The sequence below is a fragment of the Carassius gibelio genome, chromosome B25 (assembly GCF_023724105.1).
Source record: "Carassius gibelio isolate Cgi1373 ecotype wild population from Czech Republic chromosome B25, carGib1.2-hapl.c, whole genome shotgun sequence".
NCBI lineage: Eukaryota > Metazoa > Chordata > Actinopteri > Cypriniformes > Cyprinidae > Carassius > Carassius gibelio.
In genome coordinates, this window is record NC_068420.1 from 21,736,504 (window position 1) to 21,763,055 (window position 26,552).

The 26,552-nt window shown below is 40.9% G+C and overlaps 1 protein-coding gene and 1 pseudogene across 1 annotated transcript; one reads left to right on the plus strand and one right to left on the minus strand.

Annotated features, from left to right (window-relative positions):
• Positions 1 to 340: 340 nt before the first annotated feature.
• On the minus strand, positions 341 to 4,406 carry LOC128014382 (fin bud initiation factor-like; annotated as a pseudogene).
• A 6,629-nt stretch (positions 4,407 to 11,035) lies between these two features.
• On the plus strand, positions 11,036 to 24,687 carry slc5a12 (solute carrier family 5 member 12). Its single transcript, XM_052597867.1, has 15 exons — positions 11,036 to 11,432; positions 11,637 to 11,702; positions 11,788 to 11,839; positions 12,041 to 12,108; positions 13,072 to 13,226; positions 13,397 to 13,537; positions 14,372 to 14,501; positions 14,627 to 14,715; positions 15,007 to 15,119; positions 16,254 to 16,321; positions 16,405 to 16,491; positions 17,070 to 17,242; positions 17,532 to 17,635; positions 24,070 to 24,179; positions 24,258 to 24,687. Exons 1-15 carry the CDS (start codon positions 11,079 to 11,081, stop codon positions 24,420 to 24,422), a joined length of 1,875 nt encoding a protein of 624 aa, XP_052453827.1. The 5' UTR covers positions 11,036 to 11,078; the 3' UTR covers positions 24,423 to 24,687.
• Positions 24,688 to 26,552: the final 1,865 nt, after the last annotated feature.

Here is a 26,552-nt window from a genome sequence, read left to right on the forward strand (position 1 = left end):
TTTATTCATTGCCTCCTGTTTTTGATTTGTTCTGTTTTTCCACTCATCTAGACTAAACATTTTGTGAGTGGTTCTTGCCAATTGAAAAGTTAATACCATGACACTACATTGATCTGGGCATTGTTAGATGGTTTCTAGGGAACTCTAAGTGGTTGCTCAAAGTCCCAAGCCAAAAGATTCCATTCTCAAGCTTCTAGTCTCTGCATTTTACCATACATTGAAAAAAGAATACTTAATGCAGAAATGAGTAATGATTACTTAATTATATATATAGAGAGAGAGAGAGGAATCATTCGTGTCAGCATTAACGTCTGATGCCACACGCGGAAGAATTTCACATGTTAAGAAACTTTATATTGAGCAGTGCTGCTCATAAAATCGCACAATTATTCAACTTCACATAAAAAGTTAGATTGTGCAGAAGCTGGATGATGAAGCTGTAGTGGTTGTGGTTTGGAGCTGGTGTGCAGGGCGGCTGAAGGCTTGTGTTTGGACTGGGGTCCCACCGGGGGAAAGGGACTCTGAGGTGGGACGCACAAAGAAGAAGGCTGTTAGGATCTCTCTGAGCAGGCCAAACTTCAGACCGCTTTCTCTTACACAGCCCTTCAAGATCCACAATAAAGAAATATTACAAATGATAATAATTGTTTCAGAGAATAAAATCGAGACCTTTGCTGAAAAAAGAAAACAACACAACAGCCATCAAAAGAAATCTCCCCAGTGCCCCAAAATGTGCTCAGATTCGACCACAAGATCAGCAGGATCTCAGTATGAAGCCAAAAACTTCTCTTTCTGTTCTGATGCTTTATATGAATCTCTCAGAAACTGAGTGCACGCTGAAAACTATCAAAACTTTAGAGTTCAGCACTAAACACTACACAGATGTGCTGTTTCTATGATAATGACTGATGACGATTATGAAGGAAAGAGAAACACACTTAACAGTTTAGCTAGAAATGGTTCTCTGCTGTGTGTGTGTGTGTGTGTGTAGGTGTGGGGGTGCTATGATGAGCACCAGCTGCTGTTTGTTTTTACCGAGGGCAGATTCCAGAAGAAACGCACACACACACACACACACACACACACTGGCCTGGGAGCTAATCGTCACTATATGCTAAAGCTAACGTTCACAGAAAGCCGCTGACATCATTAGATTTATAGTGAAATATGACTTGGCTTTCGAACAGTGATAACCACATCAACTGGATGCTTTCAACATGTTTCATCATTTTGAGCACATTAAGCCATCACAAGTCTATAAAACACAATATTAATTATTACATGGACAAAACGAGTGAGATTGTTTAAAACAAAAGGGTGTAGCTAGAGCTCCTGACATGTGATAAATTGTACTGAGTGAGAATTTAACAAATACAAACAAACAAATATAATATTAAGAACGTGTATACACTATTAATGCATCAGCTAGGTTTTTTTACCAGGTCAAGAAAATATGATCATATTACCCCAATTATACAGTCTCTGCACTGGCTACCTGTTAAGATCCAGTTCATTTACAAAATATTAATACTTGCATACAAGACTCTTAATGGTTTGTTCAGCTCCTGCGTACCTAACTAGTTTTCTACCACGCTACAACCCATCTCGCTCCATAAGGTCACAAAACTGGACTTTAGGATAGCAAAGTCCACTAAAGGAGGTCGAGCTTTCTCACATCTGGCTCCCAAACTCTGGAATAGCCTTCTTGATAATGTTTGGAGTTCAGACACACTCTCTCTGTTTAAATCTAGGTTAACAAACATCTCTCTGGTCAAGCATTCAAATAATGCATCTCATAATCTTAAACTGCAGTTATATCTGATCAAATGCACATTATTAATCTTTAGCTTGGGTTAAACTAATGAATTCTGCTTGTGCTGTTTATGTCTCTGTTTGTTTCTCTGTTTTTGCTTCAGTCTGGATCCAGAAGAGCTGAGAAGAGATGATGCTGACCCTGAAACAACAAACACAACTCCCACATTCTGCTTTAAGTGTGAATGCATCACATCATAACTGCTGTTAATAGTGTTTGTCTGTTTGATTACGGCTTTCATTGATTTTTCTGTACATTTCTGTCATATGTACATAAACTCATCACTGATAAGCTACTACTAAATACTGAAGAAACATTCATTTGTAGTGGGCATCCGATGCACACAAGCCACACTTCCAGTCTGATTCATAGCAGTTAGCACATGAAAGCTGAGATGAGCATCTGAAATCATTTTATTTTAAATGTTCACTGGAAATCTATCACCCAAACCCAACGGTACGGCTCTGCTTGATTGATAAAGACAGCTTCTTATAGTATCTCACTTAAAATAACCATCAAGAACTTTTTGCCTTTGTTGTTTATTCCTCTTTTTGCCTCAAAACCACAGAAACTGGATCCATATGAGATGTTATTGAGCAGGCTCAGATCTGCTAACACTAAACCATTAGTAAAGACATTCTTTCCTTGAGCTTTAACCTCCAGCGAGAATAAAACTCTGAATGTGAGGACGAGAAAGAAAACAGTCCCAGCCCGGGAGACTGTGGGCAGAAACCATCTAGAAGAACCTCATTGTTCTGGTCAGAAATGAACATGCAGGTTTCGGTGCAGTGTTTTAGCTCATGAATGTGTGGTTCAGGATGTGTTTTATGCTTCAGTGTCATTTTGGTCGTGATGATTAAACCTTAAAACTGTTCACCAGCAGATATCCCAGCATTCTTGTGGAGTTGGCAGAAGGAGTGGTATATTTTGTTTCTTTGTATATTGCTGCAGAGTTTGATTATTCTTCCACATGGCAGAAAGAGACAGAGACGTTCTGTTCTAGAGGCACAGGAAATGCCAAATCTCCACCAGCCTGTTTAACCAGCACCCTTCCAGCTTCCTCAAACCTCAGTCCTCCTAAATGAATGTCAGCAGTACACAGACAGCTGAGAAAGACTGATTACAGGAATAACAGACCTGGACATCCACCAGACCTCTGTCTGACAGTGAACCCACAGTATAAGATGCTGTTTCTATCTCACATTAGAGAAGAAGTTTAGAGTCAGGTTAACTAAATCTTATTAAACAATATTTCTGACTTGAATAAAACTGTCCACTTTGATGTTACACCTCATGAAGTGTATTTCTTTTTCTTACTGGTGGCTATAACAATTAATTTATTGATGCAACTAATCAAAAAAGGCATACACATTCTCCACAAAAAGCTTCTTTGCATGCATGCCTAGAGACTTGTCTTTTCAATATATATATATATATATATATTTTATTTGTATTATTTACTCAGAAAATGTTTACATTTAAAGGTTTTTATGGCTTCAGGTTTACTGGTACATCTGAACTGGCTTTACATTTGACACTTTTTAAATAAAAACTCCAATAAGAATTTGTTGCACTTATGTTTTAAACCCAGAAACCACTGATGATTCAATAACTTTTTTTTTAATCTCCAAAGGATAACAAATGTATAATACACACACACACACACACACACACACACACACACACACACACATATATATATATATATATATATATATATATATATATATATATATATATATATATATATATATATATATATATATATATATATATATATTTGAAGCGTGAATGAACCATCAGTAAAAAAGAGTTTCACACTTTGGGAGAGTCTGGATAGCCAATGTTTAACATACTTGGGGAAAACAGTCCAACTCGGACTGTAGTCTGTCCAGAAGGTCTGTGACTCTAAACACTCAGGTAGTCATTTTTAAGCCGGCTTAACCTGGATCCGTGACTCCGAATGATCAGAGAGATGAGTTCATGTTTATCCTTGAGTCCAGAAGAGATGTCCAGGGTTTCCTGTAGAGTGTCCCTCACATTATACATGGGCTTGATGAAGTTACTGGTGAACTCATTCTCCTCTCTTTGCTCGGTACCCTGGTTTTGCTTGAATTTGGTCTCCAGCTCCACGAGAGATTTCTCCACGTTTGTGAAAGCCTCGTTGATCTGCACGATCTCCCTCTTCAGGTATTTCCCATAGCTGTCCTCTCCGTCCAGGTCGTAGGAGATGCTCTTCCCGAGGCTCTCCAGGACGCGCGCCGCGTCTTCTATCTGCTGCTTCATGATGATGAAATCCTCTCGTATGATCGAGTCCTGGTCTTCCTCCAGCGGACACGGTCTGCGGTCGATCCATTTAAAGAGCATCTGGCATTTCTCCGGGTCTACAGTCTCCTCGTAATCTCCGTCCGGGACGAAGAAGTGGTGAAAAGTCCCGTTGGACATTTCAGGGAGCAAAGGTCCACTGTAGACCGCAGCGCAGAGCGGCAATAAAAACAGAGCGAGGGAGAAAGGTAACATGATAGATCTTCTGTCCACTCGGAAGGTCTGACTGAGCTGATAGAGACGATGTCCACATCTGGAGTCTCTAGGATGAGTGCGCGCGCTCGAGACGCTCAGACTGTAATCTGAGTCCAGCGCGCGCCGCGCGTGTCCGCTCGAAGCGTGTTTGCGCATCTGCGTATCACTTTCTAATAACTTTGCCCGATAAGCTAACATTGTCATATGTGACCATGGACCACTGAAGCAGTCATAAGCAGTTAATTGAGCAATAGCCAAAAAAAAAAAAAAAAAAAAAAAAAAAAACATTGTATGGGTCAAAATGACAGATATTCTATTTTGGCCATGTCCCATGTAAATATATCAATTCAATTTTTTTTTATTAGAAATATACATTACTAAGAACTTCATTTGGACAACTTTAAAGGCGATTTTCTCAATATTTGTATTTGTTTATTTATTGGCAACCTCAGAATGCAGATTTTCAGATAGTTTTAACAAACCATACATCAGTGGAAAGCTTATTTATTCCGCTTTCTTTCTGATGATGTAAAAAAAAAAAAATACAGTAAATGTTTATCATACAATCTGTAATCAATAATCCATCGCCAGCTTGTGTGGACTCATGTGCACACCATCATATAATGTGATGGGCCTCAATGCAAATGTGACACTCGAGTATGGAAGACAGGCGACAAAAGCAAGTAAACAGCGTTTATTGGATAAGATGAGATCATGGAAGGTCGGAGAATGACACAGGAACCACGATGGCAGCGCAGACTGGTGAGTAGATGAGTTGAGTGCGCTGATGACGATGACGGTGGTGGTAAATCCAAGTCAATCAATCAATCACCTTTATTTATATAGTGCTTTAAACAAAATACATTGCGCCAAAGCACTGAACAACATTCATTTGGAAAACAGTGTCTCAATAATGCAAAATGATAGTTAAAGGCAGTTCATCATTGAATTCAGTTATGTCATCTCTGTTCAGTTGAAATAGTGTCTGTCTTAATTTGCAATCAAGTCAATGATATCGCTGTAGATGAAGTGACCCCAACTAAGCAAGCCAGAGGCGACAGCGGCAAGGAACCGAAACTCCATCGGTGACAGAATGGAGAAAAAAACCTTGGGAGAAACCAGGCTCAGTTGGGGGGCCAGTTCTCCTCTGACCAGACGGAGTGCGGTGATAATAAAATCCGTGTGTGAAGGTAAAGGTCCAACAGAAACCAGACAGGAGACAAAGCAAGGCAGGAACACACGAACAAGACATCAGCCACGGATCTACAAACAACGATCTGACAAACAGAAGACGAAAGACAGGGCGTTAAATAGGCAGTTGGAATGAGTAGCACCTGCCGCTGATCAGACGATTATTCATGTTACGTCATGTTGATTGTTTCATGTGGGTGTTGCCGCAGATCAGACGATCAGCGGCAACACCCACATGAAACAATCAACATGACGTAACATGAATACAGCTGGAGACGGTGCATTCACGAACCGTGACAGTACCCCTCCTCCTAAGGACGCCTCCTGGCATCCCCAGAATCTCTTACCTGTCGATTGTAATCATCGATAAGGGAATGATCCAGGATGTCCCTAGCAAGTACCCAACTTCTCTCCTCCGGACCGTAACCCTCCCAGTCCACCAAGTACTGAAATCCGCGTCCCCTCCTTCTAGAGTCCAGAATGCGATTAACCAAATAGGTGGTCTCCCCATCTACGAGACGTGGTGGGGGAGGAACCGGGGTAGGCGGATTAATGGGAGAATGAAATACAGGCTTAATTTTGGATACATGAAAGGCGGGATGAATTCTCCTGTACGTAGGAGGGAGTTTAAGGCGGACTGCCACCGGACTAATGATCTTGGTGACAGTAAACGGGCCAATAAATTTGGGAGCCAATTTATTCGATAAAGAACGGAGAGGAATATTCTTGGTAGAAAGCCACACTCTTTGACCCACAACGTATACGGGAGGCCTAGACCGGTGGCGATCGGCTTTGGCCTTGGTGCGAGCCCCCACTTGGAGTAGAGTCTCGCGGGCTCTGGTCCAAGTGCGGTGACACCTCTGGACGAAGGCGTGAATGGAGGGGACCGCAACCTCGGATTCCATACTGGGAAAAATAGGTGGCTGGTAACCTACACTACACTCAAAGGGAGATAGGCCCGTAGCTGATACTGGTAAGGTATTGTGGGCGTACTCCACCATAGACAATTGTTGGCTCCAGGAGGAAGGATTCTTGGAGACCAAACATCGCAACACCCTTTCCAAATCTTGATTGGCTCTCTCGGTTTGACCATTGCTCTGGGGGTGAAACCCTGAGGACAGACCTACAGTAGCTCCCAGTAATTTACAGAATTCTCGCCAAAATTTAGACACAAATTGGGGTCCCCTGTCAGAAACCACGTCTATCGGGAGGCCATGTAAAGGAAAGACGTGGTCTATGACGGTCAACGCTGTCTCCTTGGCTGAGGGCAACTTGGCCAAGGGAATAAAGTGGGCGGCCTTCGAGAACCGGTCCACCACAGTTAAAACAACCGTGTTGCCCTGGGAGGGCGGGAGGGCGGTAATAAAATCTAGTACGATGTGGGACCAGGGTCTCGAAGGAACCGGCAGTGGTTGGAGTAACCCATCAGGGGGCCGATTGGAAGTCTTACCAGTGGCACAAACCGAGCAAGCCAAAACAAAACTGTGAAGTAATAAACACTCGGGAGTAAACGGGCGTTCGGAATGGTCAAAAATACGTGATAAAGAATCGGGTTTGATATTTTTGGAACCCGGGCGGTATGAAATAGTAAAGTCAAAACGTCCGAAAAAACCTTTTGGCGGTGCTAATGTACTCTAAATTCTTGTGGTCAGTCCATACTATAAAAGGAACAACCCGATCCTTCTAACCAGTGTCGCCATTCCTCCAATGTCATCTTAACTGCAAACAATTCTCGGTTACCAATATCATAATTTCGTTCTGCAGGAGATAAACGATATGAAAAATACGTGCAAGGGTGGGCCTTGTCGTCTAAGGGAGAACGTTGAGATAACACCGCTCCTACCCCCACGTCTGACGCATCGACCTCCACGATGAACTGACGTGTAGGGTCAGGGGTAATCAGAATCGGAGCTGAAATGAAACGGCTCTTAAGTTTAGCAAACACAGACTCAGCTTTGTCTGACCACCTGAACGCAGTCTTGGCGGAGGTCAAGGCGGTCAGAGGTGCGGCTAGTTGGCTGAAGTTGCGAATGAAACACCGGTAGAAGTTAGCGAACCCCAGAAACCTCTGTAGGGCCTTATGGGAATCTGGGCTTGGCCATTCTACCACAGCCTTAACCTTCTCGGGATCCATGCGTATTCCCTCAGTCGACACAATATACCCCAAAAATAGAATTGACTGTGCATGAAACTCGCATTTCTCCGCCTTGACAAAAAGCCCATTCTCTAGCAACCTCTGAAGCACTCGTCGGACGTGCTGCACATGTTCCTGGAGAGAGGAAGAAAAAATCAATATGTCGTCCAGGTAGACATAAATGAGCTGATCAATCATATCTCGCAGCATGTCGTTGACGAGTGCTTGGAAGACCGCTGGGGAGTTGGAGAGCCCGAAGGGCATAACCAAATATTCAAAGTGCCCTCTGGGGGGTGTTAAAAGCGGTCTTCCATTCATCCCCCTCCCTGATCCGAACCAAATGATACGCATTGCATAAGTCCAGTTTTGTGAAAATTGACGCTCCCTGCAACCTCTTGAAAGCTGAAGACATCAACGGCAAAGGATAAGCATTCTTAACCGTGATGTTGTCCAGCCCTCGGTAATCAATGCAAGGTTGCAGTGATCCGTCCTTCTTTCCCACAAAAAAGAACCCCGCCCCCGCAGGAGAAGAGGAAGGGCGGATGAATTTGGAAGCTAGAGAAGCAGAAATATATTTCTCCATAGCCTCCCTCTCTGGAACAGAGAGTGAATAAAGTTTGCCCTTTACCTGATAGTAAATCTATGGCACAGTCGTAAGGACGATGCGGAGGAAGAGAAGCAGCCCGAGACTTACTGAACACTTCCTTCAGGTGGAGGTACTCAGTGGGCACGTTAGATAAATACAAGGATGTGAAAGGAGATGGTCTCGGAGTGATTGCCAGAGGTGATGAGTGTAATGTCTTCAGTAATGTATGAGATGGTGGGGAGTTGCTGTCCAGTGAGGGCGTGATGTGGTGCGGAAGGGGTCTGAGGTGAATGTGGAGCTTGTGTGAAAGTGAAAGTGAAGTGACATTCAGCCAAGTATGGTGACCCATACTCAGAATTTGTGCTCTGCATTTAACCCATCCGAAATGCACACACACAGAGCAGTGAACACACACACACTGTGAGCACACACCCGGAGCAGTGGGCAGCCATTTATGCTGCGGCGCCCGGGGAGCAGTTGGGGGTTCGATGCCTTGATCAAGGGCACACACACACTGTGAGCACACACCCGGAGCAGTGGGCAGCCATTTATGCTGCTGGGGAGCAGTTGGGGGTTCGATGCCTTGCTCAAGGGCACACACACACTGTGAGCACACACCCGGAGCAGTGGGCAGCCATTTATGCTGCGGCACCCGGGGAGCAGTTGGGGGTTCGATGCCTTGCTCAAGGGCACCTAAGTCGTGGTATTGAAGGTGAAGAGAGAGCTTTTCATGCACTACCCCCACCCACAATTCCGTCCGGCCTGAGATTAGAACTCACAACCCTTCGATTGGGAGTTCAACCCTCTAACCATTAGGCCACGACTTCCCAGTGCTAAAGCACTGTCCATGAAGTTACCTTCTGCCCCAGAGTCCAGTAGTGCTTGACAGTGGTGTGTCTGTGCTGACCACCGCAGCCTTACCGGGAGGAGCGTAGATGATGATGATGATGGTGATGAGGTCTTCTCGGCGGAGATCCCACCCGATAGTAGCCTCATGCGTACTACCGGGCTTGGCCTTTTACGGGACAGGCATGGGCTTGATGTCCAGCTCCCCCGCAGTAAAGACATAGGCCCAGGGACGTCCGCCTCTCCTTCTCCTTCCAGGAAAACCGAGCTCGCCCTACCTGCATGGGCTCATGATCGTAGACGGGGCTGACCGCGTCCCCGCCGCTGAATCGCACGTCTGCCGGTCCCCTGGATGGGGTGCTGAGTAGACCCCTCCTCTCCATCCGCCAGCTCAATAAGTCAATTGAGAGAGAGGGGAAGATCCAGGGCGTAGATCTCCCTCTGGACGCGTTCAGCTAGCCCATGCATGAACATGTCCCACTGCGCCTCCTCGTTCCAATGGAACTCTGCCAACAGGGTCCGGAACTCGATCGAAAAGTCTGAGACGGATCTCTCGTGCTGGCGTAACTTCGCCAGCCTCCTGGCCGCCTCCCGTCCTGCAATGGCCCGATCAAAGACCCGCCTCATCTCGGCGGAGAGCGTCTGAAACGAGGCGCAGCATGGGTCCTGGTTCTCCTACACCGCTGTCCCTCATAGTGCCAATCTCCCAGAGAGCAACGTTAATACAAAGGCCACCTTTGCTCTTTCGTTCGAAAATGTTCTAGGCTGAAGGGAAAAGTGCATATCACAACGGGTTAGAAATGCTCTACAGAAGTTAGGCTCACCCGAGTATGTCTCCGGGATCGGAAGGCGTGGTTCTGGCTGGGAGGCGGTCACTGGTGGTATCGGGAGAACAGGCGGTGTGGGTGGTGCAGTGGGAGCTCGAAGAAGATGGAATTGTTGGGTGAGCTCGGACACCTGTGTCACCAGGGCTTGAACCGCGTGACCAGTGTCGTTAAGAGTCCTCTCCTGGGAGTCCATCCTCCGAACACTGTTTATTGGATAAGATGAGATGATGGAAGGTCGGAGAATGATGCAGGAACCACGATGGCAGCACAGACTGGTGAGTAGTTGAGTTGAGTGCGCTGATGACGATGACGGTGGTGGTAAATCCAAGTGCGGTGATAATAATCCTTGTGTGAAGGTAAAGGTCCAACAGAAACCAGACAGGAGACAAAGCAAGGCAGGAACACACTAACAAGACATAAGCCACGGTTCTACAAACAACGATCTGACAAACAGGAGACGAAAGACAGGGCGTTAAATAGGCAGTTGGAATGAGTAGCACCTGCTACCACTCCAACACCCACATGAAACAATCAACATGACGTAACATGAATACAGCTGGAGACGGTGCATTCACGAACCGTGACAGCAAATGGTTTGAATCAGCTCCCAAAGTTTTATGCAATTAAAAAAGCATAAACGGCCTTTGTGTCACCCCCTGCCAGCCTTTTCATTTTTTGTTTGTTCTGTTAAACCGCTCTGTCAGCAGTGTGTGTATCATTTCATGGATGATAAAGTATTACAAACACAACTAAAGCACATCACCAGTTAATCATTATCAGTGAGAGAGAGTAATAATGAACCACATCAGAACTTTACCACAATATCACACAGTCACTATTTAATTCTTTATATCCTATAATATAATATAATATAATATAATATAATATAATATAATATAATATAATATAATATAATATAATATAATATAATATAATATGAGATAGATAGATAGATAGATAGATAGATAGATAGATAGATAGATAGATAGATAGAGAGATGAGGACATAGGTGAGTGATATAATGACTAATATGACCCCTCGTCCCGTGTCTTGACTCATAAGCAGTTTTAACCTGTTAACACCTCAATGATTAACATAATTAATGTGTGAGGTGTCTGAACTGGAGGAAAGCTAGCAGTTTGAGCAGATTCGGCCTCAAGCATGGAGGACAGGAGTCGTGCCGTGGGGACCTTCCAGGCGGGGGATTACGCGGTGTTCGCCGCTCTGTTCGTGGTCTCCTCCAGCATCGGGGTTTTCTTCGCCATCATAGAGAGGAAGAAACCCTCGTCTAAAGAGTTTCTGGTGGGGGGCCGTCAGATGTCGTGCGGGCCGGTGGCCCTGTCTCTCACCGCCAGCTTCATGTCTGCGGTCACAGTGATCGGGGCCCCCTCAGATGTGTACAGATACGGGGCCTCGTATGTCATCTTCGGGGTCGCCTACACGTTCGTGGTGTTTCTAACGGCTGAGCTCTTCCTGCCGGTCTTCTACAGATCAGGCATCACCAGCACATACGAGGTAATGATATGAATATTTCAGATTTGCTTCGTCATCAGTGTAGGTTTAACTAAATGATTGCATTATACAAATATCTGCATATCAATATCATCAACATATCTCCTCGAGTTGACAGAAGTGAATGATTGAGGTAGGATGGAGATGGCCAGATGATGTTGGGCGCTTTGGAGCTAATGAGTTTATTCTGATTTGTTTTTCTCACAGTATTTGGAGTTGCGTTTTTGTAAGCCGGTTCGAGTCGCAGCGACTCTGATTTATATCCTTCAGACGGTGAGTGGCACTGGATGTTAGACTCATATTGATTGGTAATTGATCATCTTTAATAACGCTGAGCGCTCTGTTTCGACCTCTTCAGATTCTCTACACTGGTGTGGTCGTCTATGCTCCAGCTTTAGCTCTCAATCAAGGTCAGTCTGCATTCATCACACAGATATTGTGTTGACATCAACCTGAGTGGGCATTTATTTAATAAACTGTGTCAACTGTATTTTGTTTGTTAAAGCAGACTGTCTTCATTGTTACTGTGATAAAAGTCAGATCAGAGTCATTCACACAGAATGTAATTACATAAACACAGTTCTGTATTTTTATTAATTTTTTGTCTTCAGTGACAGGATTTGATCTTTGGGGATCCATATTTGCCACTGGCATTGTCTGCACGTTTTACTGTACATTGGTAAGTGAAGCTGAATCCAGACACTGAACTGATTTCACACTAACTGTGAGTGGAATCATGGTTATGATTAAAAAAACATGATGATTATTTATCTAGGATTGGTTAGGGTTGATTGTAATTGTGGTTTCTGTGAGGATACTTCTGGGTGATCCTAAAATGCATCAAGAACTCATTAGTGAATATTAATGTTGTTTAAAAATGTGAATGCTACCTTTAACACATCGTTTCATTTTTTCTTTTTTTTTTTCTTTTTTTTTTCTTCTCAAATTAAACTGTGTGGCTTATAAACAGTATATAAATAAACACACACACATACACACACACACACACACACACACACACACACACACACACACACACACACACACATATATATATATATATATATATATATATATATATATATGTGTAAAATGATGGTATAATAAAATATTATTATATAAATATATAAAATTAGAATAATATAAACAAATATATAAACAGTAAATTAAAACTTGGAAAAGTAATAATTCCAATATCATGTTTAAATTGAAAAAAAAAAATAAAAAAAAAAAAAAAAAAAAATAAAAAAAAAATATATATATATATATATATATTTGAAATTGAAATTGAAATTGAAATATATATATATATATATATATATATATATATATATATATATATATATATATATATATATATATATATATATATATATTTCAATTTAAACATCTTAATTCAGGTTATATATTAAACTACTTTTAAGCCAAATTTGGGAAACGATTAGTAATTCTGATATGGTTCCATCTAGAAAGTTATTATGGGTTTCATGAGAGAACACAAACTGTGTGAACGAACTGTTGAAATATTTCTGTTGAAGTGTGTAATTCTGAGCTAAATGTTTAAAGTTGTGTGACTGGGCCGTTGAGCTCAGACAGAAACAGGAGAAGCAGTGCCAGTGTGTGTGTGCGTGTGTGTGTTTAGGGTGGGCTGAAGGCTGTGGTCTGGACAGATGCCTTCCAGATGGTGGTGATGGTGGTGGGGTTTCTCACGGTGCTGATCCAGGGTGCGAGTCGAGCTGGAGGGATTGAGTCTGTCTGGAGCACAGCTCACGCTGGAGGCAGAATGGACGTCTTTGAGTACGTGTGTGCAGACATACACCTAATCTACTCATGCCTTACACAACTAAACAAGACAGCACACCTGTTTTATTAGAGTGAATATTGATTTATACATTGTGTGCCAATATTAGTGAAGAAATGTGAACATTGACACTTGTTACAGTAGTTTTGTGCACCGTTGTTTCCAGCTTTGACGTGGATCCACTGAGGCGACACACGTTCTGGACGCTCTCTGTGGGCGGCACCTTCACTTGGCTGGGCATCTATGGAGTAAACCAGTCCACCATCCAGAGATGCATCTCTTGCAAAACAGAGCGTCATGCGCGCTGGTGAGCACAAAGCCCTGTTCACCCATTTACACCAGATTGAAAACAACAACAACAACAAAAATTAATAAGAAAAAAAAACATGTATGTGTTTATACAAATGCAACTATCCCCATTTTGCTTTTCAATTACTTTCAATTGCTTTTGAATTATTCGTTGTATTTTCATTATTTACATTTTGCACTTCTGTTCTTGTAATGTAAATTATACTACATAATAAGCGTATAATTTAAGAAATTAACTGAATATATATACCTTAAATGCAAAGTGTCACTTTGTATCTTCCAAATGCATAAGTGTACCTCAATATTGTTTAATCTGAATAATTGTAGGCCTACACTTACTCCTGTATTTCTACACATTTCCATTGAAAGATGGAAACATTTTTTACTCCTTAAAATATAATTTATGTCTTTAAAGAACAAACATTCAAAGTTTTATGGTAAACAGTTTAATTAAGGCCTCTATGCATAATTAATTAATTAATTAATTAATTAATTAATTAATTATAAAGGGTTATTAACGAATGTAATGTAATATAATTGTAATTTATAATATAATGTAATTTATAATATAATTGTAATTTGTCCAAATTTAAAATGCATAGTGTAACAATGAATTGATAAGTGTTATAATGTAAGTGTGGCTATTAAAAGGCATGATTAATGAATTAAACCAGTGTTATAATGCATTATACATAACGGTTTTAATTAAGTAAAGTGTTACCAGTTTTATTGTATTTATGGCAGTCGGCAGGTCTCAGTCTGTGGTCTTCAACAGCTTCAGGCCACAGGTCAGGACACTGAGACTGAGATCAGGTGTGTGTGTTGTGTACAGGGCTCTGTATCTGAATCTGCTGGGGCTGTGGATCATTCTGTTCTGTGCTGTGCTCTCTGGTCTGATCATGTACACCTTCTACTCGCGCTGTGACCCCTGGACGGCTGGAGCGGTCTCTGCTCCTGACCAGGTCTGAAATCATCTCTGATATCAGCGGCTCAGATTAATCAGTGTTATTAGCGGTGCTCGCTAAGGAAAGCATCGCTATTACTCTTGCTCACACACCTAACATCACTCTATCTATTTTCATCTCAGCTCATGCCGTATTTTGTGATGGAAATCCTCGGGGCGTTTCCAGGACTGCCAGGCTTATTTGTCGCGTGTGCTTTCAGTGGAACACTGAGGTAAACTTCATTTTGTCCCTCAGTGATTTTCAATGTATTTATCAAAGCTCACAATAATATATGTGATAGAAGAAGAAAGCAATAAGCTCAATGGCAAATTCACCATTGCAGCCAAGGGTTGTATTATTCCCTTCTGGAATTCAAAGAAACTTCCAGAATAGTTAGACAGCAAATAATGACAGATCTTCCATTTTTGGATGACCTTCCTTTAAATGGGGTTTCATGTATATTTATCTGAGCGAAACATCTGACCTATAAACGGAGACGTGCTGTTCTGCTTCTGTTTTTCAGCACAGTCGCTGCCAGCATCAATGCTTTGGCCACGGTGACGTATGAGGACTTTGTGAGCCAGTGTTTTAGAGATCTGTCCAACCGCGCGGCCAACTGGATCAGCAAAGCCCTGTGTAAATACATCCAGCTAAAAGAGGACACGCTCATCATCAGAATATGAGAGCGGATTTAATCAGTAAAAGAGATCTGTGTCGGCGGATCGGTACATTATTATGAGTCACAGCGAGTTGAAAAAGTCAGTCTATGTGGTTGGAGATGAAAGTGCATCAGATGATGGGGTCTCCTGATTTCTCTAGGAAGGGGCGATGCTTTTAACAGACAGAAGTAGGTCAAACAGAAGGCGGAGTGAACCAAACCAAAACCAGAGGAAGAGTGAACTGTGTAGCCTAGAGTTAGTCTAGAAAATGTAGAAGTGAAACACTTAGCACTTAGCATGATAGCACCAGTTTATCTTAAACAGATGACATTTACAGATTTGATTGATCTTCAATGTAATATTTTCAGACTTTAATCGGATGTCAGCATTAACTAAAAGCAATTCAATTATTGTTTAAATATATATTCAATTGCAGTTCATTTAATTTAAGAGGTTTTTTTTTCACTTCGATAAGTAGTACCTCTTTATATGTATTTTCATAATTCCATCACCTTTGAAAAACAGTTCAAATGTATTGCCCAATGTCATGAATTTAAAACATTTGTAATTGGTAATGATGAAGTTCACTACAAATTTAGCATATTTTAAATATATCCAGATATAAGGCTGGTTAAAATGACTTTATAATCAATAGCTTTACATGTGCTTTAGTATGATTGTCAAACGTATTTAATAAGTGTTTATAGTATAGAAATATAGTCATGTTAATGGTACTCCATGTACACTTATTACATTACTCTTCTATTATCTGCAAATATATATATTTTTTATTGCACGTTGAAGATTTGAATATACTATAAGTGCACATTCAATTAAATAAATAAATAAATAAATAAATAAATAAATAAATAAATAAATAAATCTCCATTAATATTCCATTTATTCTGGTCTTTAGATATTGCTTGAATTGTTTGAAAATTAGCCAGTTGCTCTTTTAATTAACTAATTTCGGATAGCATTTAATATCCCTAAAGTTATGTCCTCAGGTGTGTAAGACATCCCTAACCCTAACCCTAGAGAACTGCACTAGTGCTGCTTGTCTTGGAGAGATGTGTAGTGTGTCTAACACTGACTGTGTGCTGATGTTCAGGTGTGCTGTTCGGTGTGGTCTGCACTACTATGGCCGTGGCTGCTTCATATATGGGAGGAATCGTGCAGGTATCATGTGATTCTCATACGGGCCGAGGTGATGTGTTACTGCTTCATTTCCTGTCACTGAGCGTCTTTCTCCTCTGTCTCAGGCGGCGCTCAGTATCCACGGCATGTGTGGAGGACCAATGCTGGGCCTGTTTTCTCTGGGAATCCTGTTTCCTGTCACCAACAGAAAGGTAGATCTGACTTTCATACCAGAGCTGACATTAATAACTAACTGGTGGACTGAACACAGGAATGTTTGGGATGTTTACATTTTTACATATTTTACAATATTTTAGGATATTTAATGTTTAATAAAGACTTTTTAAATCTTATAGTTAGTTACTGAAAAGGGTATTGTATAATACATTTTATATTAAAGCATATTATTACGCAGAAAATATTTTAAATCTTATTCTGAGCTGTTGATATATATATATGTATATATGTATATAATTTTCTATATAATATATGTAAATCTACATTTAACAAGATTCAATTTTTTTTTCAGACAAAACAACTTTATTTTCTAATGCTTACTCAATTTTTCCAACTACCTTAAGAATCCCCTTGTATAAAGGGTATATAATATAAATATAAGGGTATAAATAATATCACCATTATGAATACTGATACCAATATAAATATTTGCAAGTGGACTATATTGTGTATAATATTCAAGTTCAGACAAAAAAGTGAAAACATTTAAACACTTTGAATTTGTTCATCACTGATGTTATATAAGTTCGTGTCCTCTTGGTTTTCTCTTCAGGGGGCAGTTGGGGGTCTGATCGTGGGCATCAGTCTCTCGTTCTGGGTCGGTGTGGGGGCTTTCATTTATCCAGCACCCAGCAACAACACACGTCCCCTCGAACTCAACACTGCAGGCTGTAACTTCAGCCTCACAGCTGATGGATCCAACCAGACATCAGTCACCTCCGACAGGTGCAATGGGCTTCTACCATTCTCCCGAAGACCCCATCTTTGTTAAAAGACAATTGTGTTTGTCAAACCATTTCATGAGTGCACTCAGTCATCGTAAAAAACGAATGGAAATTCTATAAATGTGATCACAGATGAGCAAAAATTACCCATTTTCTTGCAGTCATCACCATTTTATCTATAAGAAACAAATTAATTAATTTGATTAATCTTTGTATAATATAACATAAAAACCAACTAACAATCATTTTTTTTAGTGACGCTGTAGTAATCATGTCTCTGTCTTGTTCAGGCATTGGCTGGCTGACTCCTGGTACTCCATGTCCTATCTGTACTATAGTGCGGTGGGCTTCATTGGCACTGTAGCAGCAGGTCTACTCATCACACTGCTGACCGGTGAGAGCAACATTTCATTAGCTCACACTGACAGCAACAAAACACTTCCAGTTATAGACTGCCTAAGACTGAAAACAACTGTCGGTCTCAATGAATGGTCAATGCATACCACAGAGGCTCATGAGAGCTGTAATATCAAACAAAGTTGTTTTAAAGGGGTCATACATGTATTCATACATATAACGTTAGGCACGGTTTCTTTCACCAGAAACAGTTGCAAGTTACGTCATTACTAACATAGGTCAATGATTCAGTGTTTCCCCATCCATGGTTCCATTAAACATTCACAAAATAGCACTGCAAAAAAGTTGTGAGGTTGGAGCTACAGCTCTTGACTTGTGGTTAGAAGCATAGTTTCTTGTTAGATCATGCTCTTGAGCAAAATAAGCAACATGCAGTATTTTGGCTAATTATGTTTGGGCAGATCGATCAACTCTGACTTCAACACAAAGCATTGTTTGAAGTCAAGATGACTAAACATGACTAAACTGAAAGTCCAATGGTTATTTTCAAGTGGATGTGGGAGAATTCAAAGGTCTGGCTAGCAAACGTTTGGAGCATGCCAAACTTAATATTATCTTGCTTACTATTTAAGACACATACTGTAGCTGCCCTTTGGCATCCATAAACGGGACACAGAGGGCCCTATCATACACCTGGCACAATGTGGCGCAAGGCAAAGTTTTTTTGCTAGTTTCAACCCAAAGCAGTTCTCATTTTTCCGTCCTGCACCACGTTGTTTAAATAGCAAATGCATTTGACTAAGAAAGACCAGCACCAACTGGTCTAAATGTGTTCAGGCGTATTGTTGGGATGTTGCTATTTTGAGGAACTGAAAATAAACTGCACAATAGACCAACTCAAACCTGGTCTAAAGTCTGGCGCAATGTTTTTTCATTGTTATGTTTTTCAGAGCGTGTTAGTAATATGCACCTATAGGCGCGTGCGTGACGTGTACACTTTACTTATTACACACACAGGGATGCACAGCAGCACACAAAAACATTTTTTAAATGAACAATTACATTTCGCCATGTCAATCACCAGAGTTTCTGATGGGTGTTTCTTTCTTTATTTCGCCCGTGAAGAGCGCCATTAATCTTTAGTTGCGTAACACCCTGAAAATGCACAAAGAAACAACAAAACCAATAAATACAACTCATATACAGAACAATGAAATCAATAAAGACAGTTTGAAACAACTAATTAACAAGTAGAGCTAATTAACACACAAACAAGCTCATATAACTTTGAAATAAACTAAAAAACATAACACGTCAACTTCACATACTTCACTCCGCTTTACCAAAGGATAAAAGGTTGAAACTGAGCAGAATCAAGGCACCGTTCACCATAAAAATAAATGTTATCTTCATGCAATTTGGAGGAACGTGAATCTTCACACTTTTCACTTTACCCCACCACCAACTGCTTAAAGCACGTGATGTCTAGTTCACACTACAGGATTTTAACCTGATTTAAGCCCGATTTGCAAGTTAATGCGCTTGCTATCATCAGTTCAGTTTCAGTTTATTGTCCCCTAAGGGAAACTTGTCTTACAGCCAGGTAAACACACAGGTAGCACAACAGGTAAACACCACATACACATACAACAACAATACAAACTATTAATTAAAAACACTGTTACACTACTACTCATCTAGATCAAGAATTATGCAAGTTTAGCAACCGAATTGCACTTGGTATAAAAGAGTTCTTTGTCCTATTGGATTTAAAACGAGGTACTCTGAATCTCCGGCCTAAGGGGAGGACCTCAAAAGAACAATGAAGGGGGTGATTTACACAGTCCAATATGGAATCTGCTTTCCTCATAACCTGCCTCTCATAGATATTTGTCAAGGAAACCTGTGGGCATCCTATAGACTTACCAGCCACCTTTACAATATAGCTGAGGTTATTTTTCTCCCTCAGGCTGATGCCCCCATACCAGGCAGTAAAAGCGAAAGTAAGAACAGATTCAATAAAAGATTTATAAAATAAAGACAGGATAACCTTATCAACATTAAAAGAGTTAAGCTTCCTTAGGAAGTACAATCGTTGTTGTCCCTTTTTACAGATCATCTCTGCATTTATGTTAAATTTGAGTTTATTGTCTATCACAATGCCCAGATATTTGTACTGCTCCACTACCTCTATGCCGATTCCTTTTATATAGGTGGGTGGAGGACTACCTGATTGTTTTCTCCTAAAATCTATGAGCATATCCTTGGTTTTAGAGGTGTTAAGATGGAGAAAAGACCTGTCACACCAACTTACAAACTCATCGACCACTGGCCCATGCTGAGATTCATGTTTCTGCAGTAAACTGACAATAACTGTATCATCCGCATATTTCAGAATGTGTCTATTACTATACTGACTCCTACAATCGTTAGTGTAGAGGATGTATAGTAAGGGTGAAAGTACACAACCCTGCGGGGAGCCAGTGGAAGAGACACGCCTTCGAGAGAGACAACCATTCACCTTAACTCGCTGTGTTCTGTTAGTTAAAAAGTCCATAATCCAGCACACAAGATTACTCTCAATGTTAAATTCTGATAATAATTTACTGACTAAAACGTGTGGCTGGATAGTATTAAAAGCAGAAGAAAAATCCAAAAACAAGAGCCTGGCATGTGTACCAGGACCCTCTAAATGTCTATAGAGGAGATCTAAGAGTGTAATCTGGGCATCCTCCACCCCTCTGCTAGCCGTATATGCAAATTGCAAAGGGTCCAGGGCCCCACCCACCCTGAACACCAGAAGCCGCTTAACAATCCTTTCAAATGACTTCATGACCAGTGAGGTCAATGCCACTGGTCTGAAGTCATTTAGTGTGCTCACAGAGTTGCCCTTCGCCACTGGAACTATGATAGACTCCTTCCAAGCCATTGGGACCCTTCCCTGTTCCCAGGACATCTCAAAGATGTTTGCAAACACCCCACAGAGCTGCTCTGAACAGCACTTCAACAATCTCCCAGTAATTCCATCCGGTCCTGGACTCTTATTTACCTTAATTCTCTTAAATACAGACCTAACCTCCTCTTTTGTAATTGAGAAAGGAATAGATTTTACCTGAGCTTGTTCCTCCATTAATTTCTTTAGTTTGTCTGAAAAGTCATGATTATCAAAACGTGAAAAAAAGGTGATCAATGCTTCAGATAACTCACTATCATTTGTATACATTGGCAATTGGACTGATTTTTTTTGTGTTTTTTGCAACCCTATCATTCTTTTCACCCCATCCCATGCTACCTTCTAGTTGTTACTGCCCAGTCTTTCCTCTATCTTATTTTTATATTGCAATTTAGCCTTCTTGATTTCTGCTCGGACCTCCTTCGTTGCCTCCCTAATTTCATGCTCATTCCCGTTATGAAAAGCACAATGCTTTTTCATTAATACCTGTTTCAATGAGCTAGTGACCCATTATTTATTATTTGCATACACTTTGACATGTTTTTTGGGAATAATAGAATCCACACAAAAAGAAATATAGCAACATACAGCATCAACAACCTCATCGATATCCGAAGCAGAGTCAATGAAAACGGACCAATCGGTGCAGTCAAAACAACCTTGTAATTTCAGAACAGACTCTTCGTCCCAGATCTCAATCTCTCTAGTTTTAACTTCCCCCCTTTTGAGTATAGGTCTGTACACCGGGATGAGATTAATAGTACAGTGATCTGAAGATCCTATGGGAGCCAGAGGAGAGGCCTTATATGCCTCCTTAATTGAACCATAGCATTTGTCCAAAGTTTTATTTTTTCTAGTTGGACATGTGACATATTGATAAAAATTGAGGGATTTACTCAGTTTGCAATTATTAAAATCCCCCATAAGCAGACATGGGGCATCCGGGGAAAGAGATTGAAGTCTTTGAGTCACTTTACGAATTATATCGGCAGCAGTTTGTGTGTTTGCTTTGGGGTGAATATATATTACAGTCACAAATATCTGGGGAAATTCTCTCGGGAGATAGAACGGACGAACGGAGATGGAAAGCAGTTCGATGTCAGGAGTGCATATCTTTTCCCTGACGGTGATGTTGCTACACCACCGCTGGTTTATATATACACACACTCCACCACCCTGAGATTTCCCTGTGACTTCAGAGTCTCTATCCATCCTAACAGGCGCCCCAAATCCGCTGATCGATAAGTCCGTGTCGCTGTCTTTAGACGACAGCCACGTCTCACTGAAAGCCATAATACAGGCGTTCCTGTATTCCTGTAGATAGTTCGAATTTGCTTGTAGCTCATCGATCTTATTTCTAAGTGACTGAGCATTTGCAAATATTATTGAAGGGAGCGGAATACGTCGTAATTTTTGTTGTTTTAACCGTAGTCGTACGCCACCTCTCTTTCCTCGCTTCCTCTCTTTACGAGAGTTTTTGCAACCATTTCCAGGAGACCTGGGCCTAGAGATCTCGGCTAGAATATCTTCAGATACAAGCGGGTCCCAGTATATATTTCCCATAAGCGGATTGTCCCATCTCATCAAACATTCCCGAGAGTATGTCCTTACCGGCTCACGTTGCTGGCTGTGTTCGCCTTGGACATAATAAATCCATAAAGTCCATAAGATGACAACGTAGTATATCTCCATGGTGACTGCTTAATGAACAATCGTATCTAGTCCATTTCCATCAAACAATGAGTCAAAACAAAAAACTTATTTAGCACTTTTTGACAAACAAACGCAGACAAAAACACACCTGCTGCTGGTCGCTACAACAAGAGCAGTGCCCCCCTCCTCAGATCAGGTTCAGAGAGGCTGTGATTGAGGGAAAATCAACAGGTGATCTGTGTTCGGCGAACTTTATGTGTAAACTACTCAACAACGCTTCAAAGAGGCTCGCTGACACGTCAACAATGGCAAACAGATATCAAGTATGCCAAATATCTGGACTTGTTGGCTGACTCGACATCACATGGTGTCAGGTGCTGTGACGAGCTACAGCCAATGAGAGCGCGTGGCATGGGTTGAGGTCACCTGAAATAAAACATAAAATGTTTTCACTGAGCAAACAGCCTTCTTCCCAACATCATTTTGGGTGAACTAACCTTTAAAGGGTTAGTTCATCGAAAAACCAATATTCTGTCATTAATAGCTCACCCTCATGTTGTTCCAAACCCGTAAGACCTCAGTTTATCTTGGGAACACAGTTTAAGATATTTTAGATTTAGTCCGAGAGCTCTCAGTCCCTCCATTGAAACTGTGTGTACGGTATACTGTCCATGTCCAGAAAGGTAAGAAAAACATCTTCAAAGTAGTCCATGTGACATCAGAGGGTCAGTTAGAATATTTAAAAAACAAAAACAAAGCAGTCAAGATATCCGGTTCGCGAACGAATCATTCGATGTAACCTGATCTTTTTGAACCAGTTCACCAAATCGAACTGAATCGTTTTAAATGGTTCGCATAATACGAATTAATCCACAAATGACTTAAACTGTTAACTTTTTTAATGTGGCTGACACTCCCTCTGAGTTCAAACAAACCAATATCCCGGAGTAATTAATTTACTCAAACAGTACACTGACTGAACTGCTGTGAAGAGAGAACTGAAGATGAACACCGAGTCGAGCCAGATAACGAACAACAGACTGACTCGTTCACGAGTCAAGAACCGTTTCTGTCAGACGTGTCTGATTCGTGAACCGAGGAGCTGATGATACTGCGCATGTGTGATTCAGCGTGAAGCAGACCGACACACAGAGCGTCTGAACCGAACTGATTCTTTTGGTGATTGATTCTGAACAGTTCAGTCAGTGTACTGTTTGAGTAAATGAATTACTCCGGGATATTGGTTTGTTTGAACTCAGAGCGAGTGTCAGCCACATTAAAAAAGTTAACAGCTTAAGTCATTTGTTGATTAATGCGTATTGGAGACACAAACCATTTAAAATGATTCAATTCGATTTGGTGAACTGGTTCAAAAAGATCCGGTTACATCTAATGATTCGTTCGCGAACCGGATATCACTAAACTGCTGCGTTTTGAACTCTCTCACAACAGACCCGGAAGACAATGCTGAATAAAGTCTTAGTTTTTGCTATTTTTGGACCAAAATGTATTTTCGATGCTTCAAAATATTCTAACTGACCCTCTGATGTCACATGTACTACTTTGATGATGCTTTTCTTACCTTTCTGGACATGGACAGTATACCGTACACACAGCTTCAATGGAGGGACTCAGAGCTCTCGGACTAAATCTAAAATATCTTAAACTGTGTTCCAAAGATAAACGGAGGATGTTTGGAACGACATGAGGGTGAGTTATTAATTACATGATTTTGTTTTTTCGATGAACTAACCTTTTAAGATCTCTGGATGAACCAGTTTCTGATTCAATAAATGGTCTTGTTGAACTAAGGGTGGACTCAATGTTGAGAAAGTATTGTAAAACTGTCATTCTGGTGTCTACAGGGCCATTGGATCCCAAAAACGTAAAGCCAGGACTGACTCGATCAGTGAAGGATGTCATCTGCTTCTGCTCTGAGAAATTCATGCAAGCAGACTTTAGTGAAGACAAAGAGGTGAAGAGCATCAGTTAGACTGTGGATTTGAGTCTTCTGAATTTTGGATGCAAACTCAACTTTTCTCTTTTCTCTTAGGATATGGGAGACTTTGGCATGGCATGGGAGAAACATACAGACACGGAAGGTGTTATAAAAATGGAGGAGAAGGTCAAGAGTGATAATGATAGCCTGCATGAAAACGGTTACAGTAACGCCGCTTTTGACCATAATGAAACTAGTCAAGTTCAAGCAAAGCTTTAACTTTTCGACCACATAATCATATAGAAAATGTTCAATGAAGTCAAAGAAAATATCAACTATTTAATTTAAAAGATACAATTACAGAAAAGTGAATCCCCACTCAATGTTAAAGACATATTTTTTACAAATATTGTATGCTACTGTTTTTTTGCTTTACATGTAAACACGGATAAAAGAGGAGTCACATTAATAGCCTTGATAAAATAACTTTAAACAATCAAATCATGTGGTGTCACAGGAGTGTTGAACATTATTCAAGATGACTGGTATTTCGCCAGTGATACTAAACTCCTGGATCGACATCTTGTCCTAAAGCCCGAGACACACTGCATGATTTGTGTCTGTCCCAGATAAAAGATTGGCATTGTGAAACAATTATAGCGAATCAGAAATCACCATAATTCTTTCACAATGCTAGGCTTTCATCTGGGACAGCCAAAAATCATACAGTGTGTCTCAGGCTTAATTCAGGGGTCCAATCCTGCTCCTGGTGGGGTCACTTTCCTGCAGAGTTTGGCCTGGAAAGTTTCCAACGATCTAAAAGAGCTTGATTAGTTGCTTCAGGAGTGTCTGGAGCTAAACTCTGCTGGATTGTGTCCCTCTAGGAGCAGGATTGGATACCCCTGTCTATCTGTAAACCCAATTCTAAACCTGGTGGTACTCATTCCAGTTTCTGAATCTATCCTCCAGCAAAGTTTTTCTCAAATCATAATCAACTGCACCTGAACCAACTCCTTATGATCTTCCAGAACACTTGATAATTGCAAACAGGTTTCTTGGGGCACAGTTGCTGAACAGGAATGAGAAGCTCTGCCTAAAACAACTTGAGGGGTGTCTAAACTCGGTCGTGGAGGGCCGGTGTCCTGCAGAGTTTAGATCCAACCCGTTAGACACACGTGAATCAACTTATTACTAGGCATACTAGAAACTTCCTGGTAGGTGTGTTGAGGCAAGTTGGAACTAAACTCTGCAGGACACCGGCCCTCCATGACCGAGTCTGGACACCCCCAAACTTGAATTTCCCTCTTCTGACCCAGGGATCTCCAGGTCTGCTGCTGGAGACCTACTGTCCTGCAGATTTCAGCTCCAGCCCCAATCAAACACACCTGAACCAGCTAATCAGGGTGTACAGGGTCACTCGATAATTACAGGCAGGAGTGTTGGATCAGGGTTAGAACTGAAGTCTGCAGGACAGTAAAAAAAAAAGCTTGCACTTTATTTTACAGTACGTGTACTAACATGTACTTATATTGTACTTATAGTGTATTTATCTAAGAAAGTTCTGGTAATACAAGGTAACTACATGGGTGTAGGGTTAGGTTTAGGGGTAGGTTCAGGGTTAGTACCTAGTTATTACATAGTTATTGTAATTACTATAATAAGTACATAGTATGTAAATGAGGAACAGGACTGTAAAATAAAGTGCTACCAAAAAACCCTGACACCCCATCCTGAGTCTAACCCAACCCTAACCTGTAACTCCAATGTCTAAGTCCAATCTTGACTCTTAAAGGGTTAGTTCACCCCAAAATTGTAATGCGGTCATTAAATAATTCAGTCTATAATTTATTTCGAAAGTCTTTGATCAAATTATTTTGGTTTTCTTTGCAAACAAAAAAGTATCCTCGTAGCTTCATAAAATTAAGGTGGAACCACTGATGTCCTTACTACCTTTCTGTGCCTTGAACATGGTAGTTACATTATATAGAAAACTCATGGATTTCATCAAACATACATTAATTTGTGTTCAGAAGATCTTACAGGTTTGGAAAGACATGAGGGTGGGTAATTAATGACATAATGTTACTTTTTTGGGAAAATTTCACTAGATTTAAACTAGATTTTAACCATCTTCAGCTTTAACCTCTTAAGACCCAGCGGTCTCATATGAGGACATTATATTTAGAGAATTTCCGTGAGACTGTATGCCACAGTTTTAAGTCTGTATGTCCTGGACAGAGCACATTCAGGGCTTTTCAGAAATACCCAATTATTGGATGTTTTACCATCACCACTTCGTCTCCTTGGTCTTCAGAAATGTCTGAAATTAATTTAATGACTCTCTTATGAAAGATGATAATATTTTGTAATTATTAGTTAAATCTGTCTGATGTCTGTCTGAATTTTTTA

Excerpts from the sequence above, each read along its gene's own strand:
- slc5a12 (XM_052597867.1), top strand. The coding sequence starts at position 11,079 with ATGGAGGACAGGAGTCGTGCCGTGGGGACCTTCCAGGCGGGGGATTAC. Across the intron at positions 14,716-15,006 it reads GCTTTCAGTGGAACACTGAG|CACAGTCGCTGCCAGCATCA; the intron begins GTAAACTTCATT and ends TCTGTTTTTCAG. Across the intron at positions 17,243-17,531 it reads ACATCAGTCACCTCCGACAG|GCATTGGCTGGCTGACTCCT; the intron begins GTGCAATGGGCT and ends TGTCTTGTTCAG.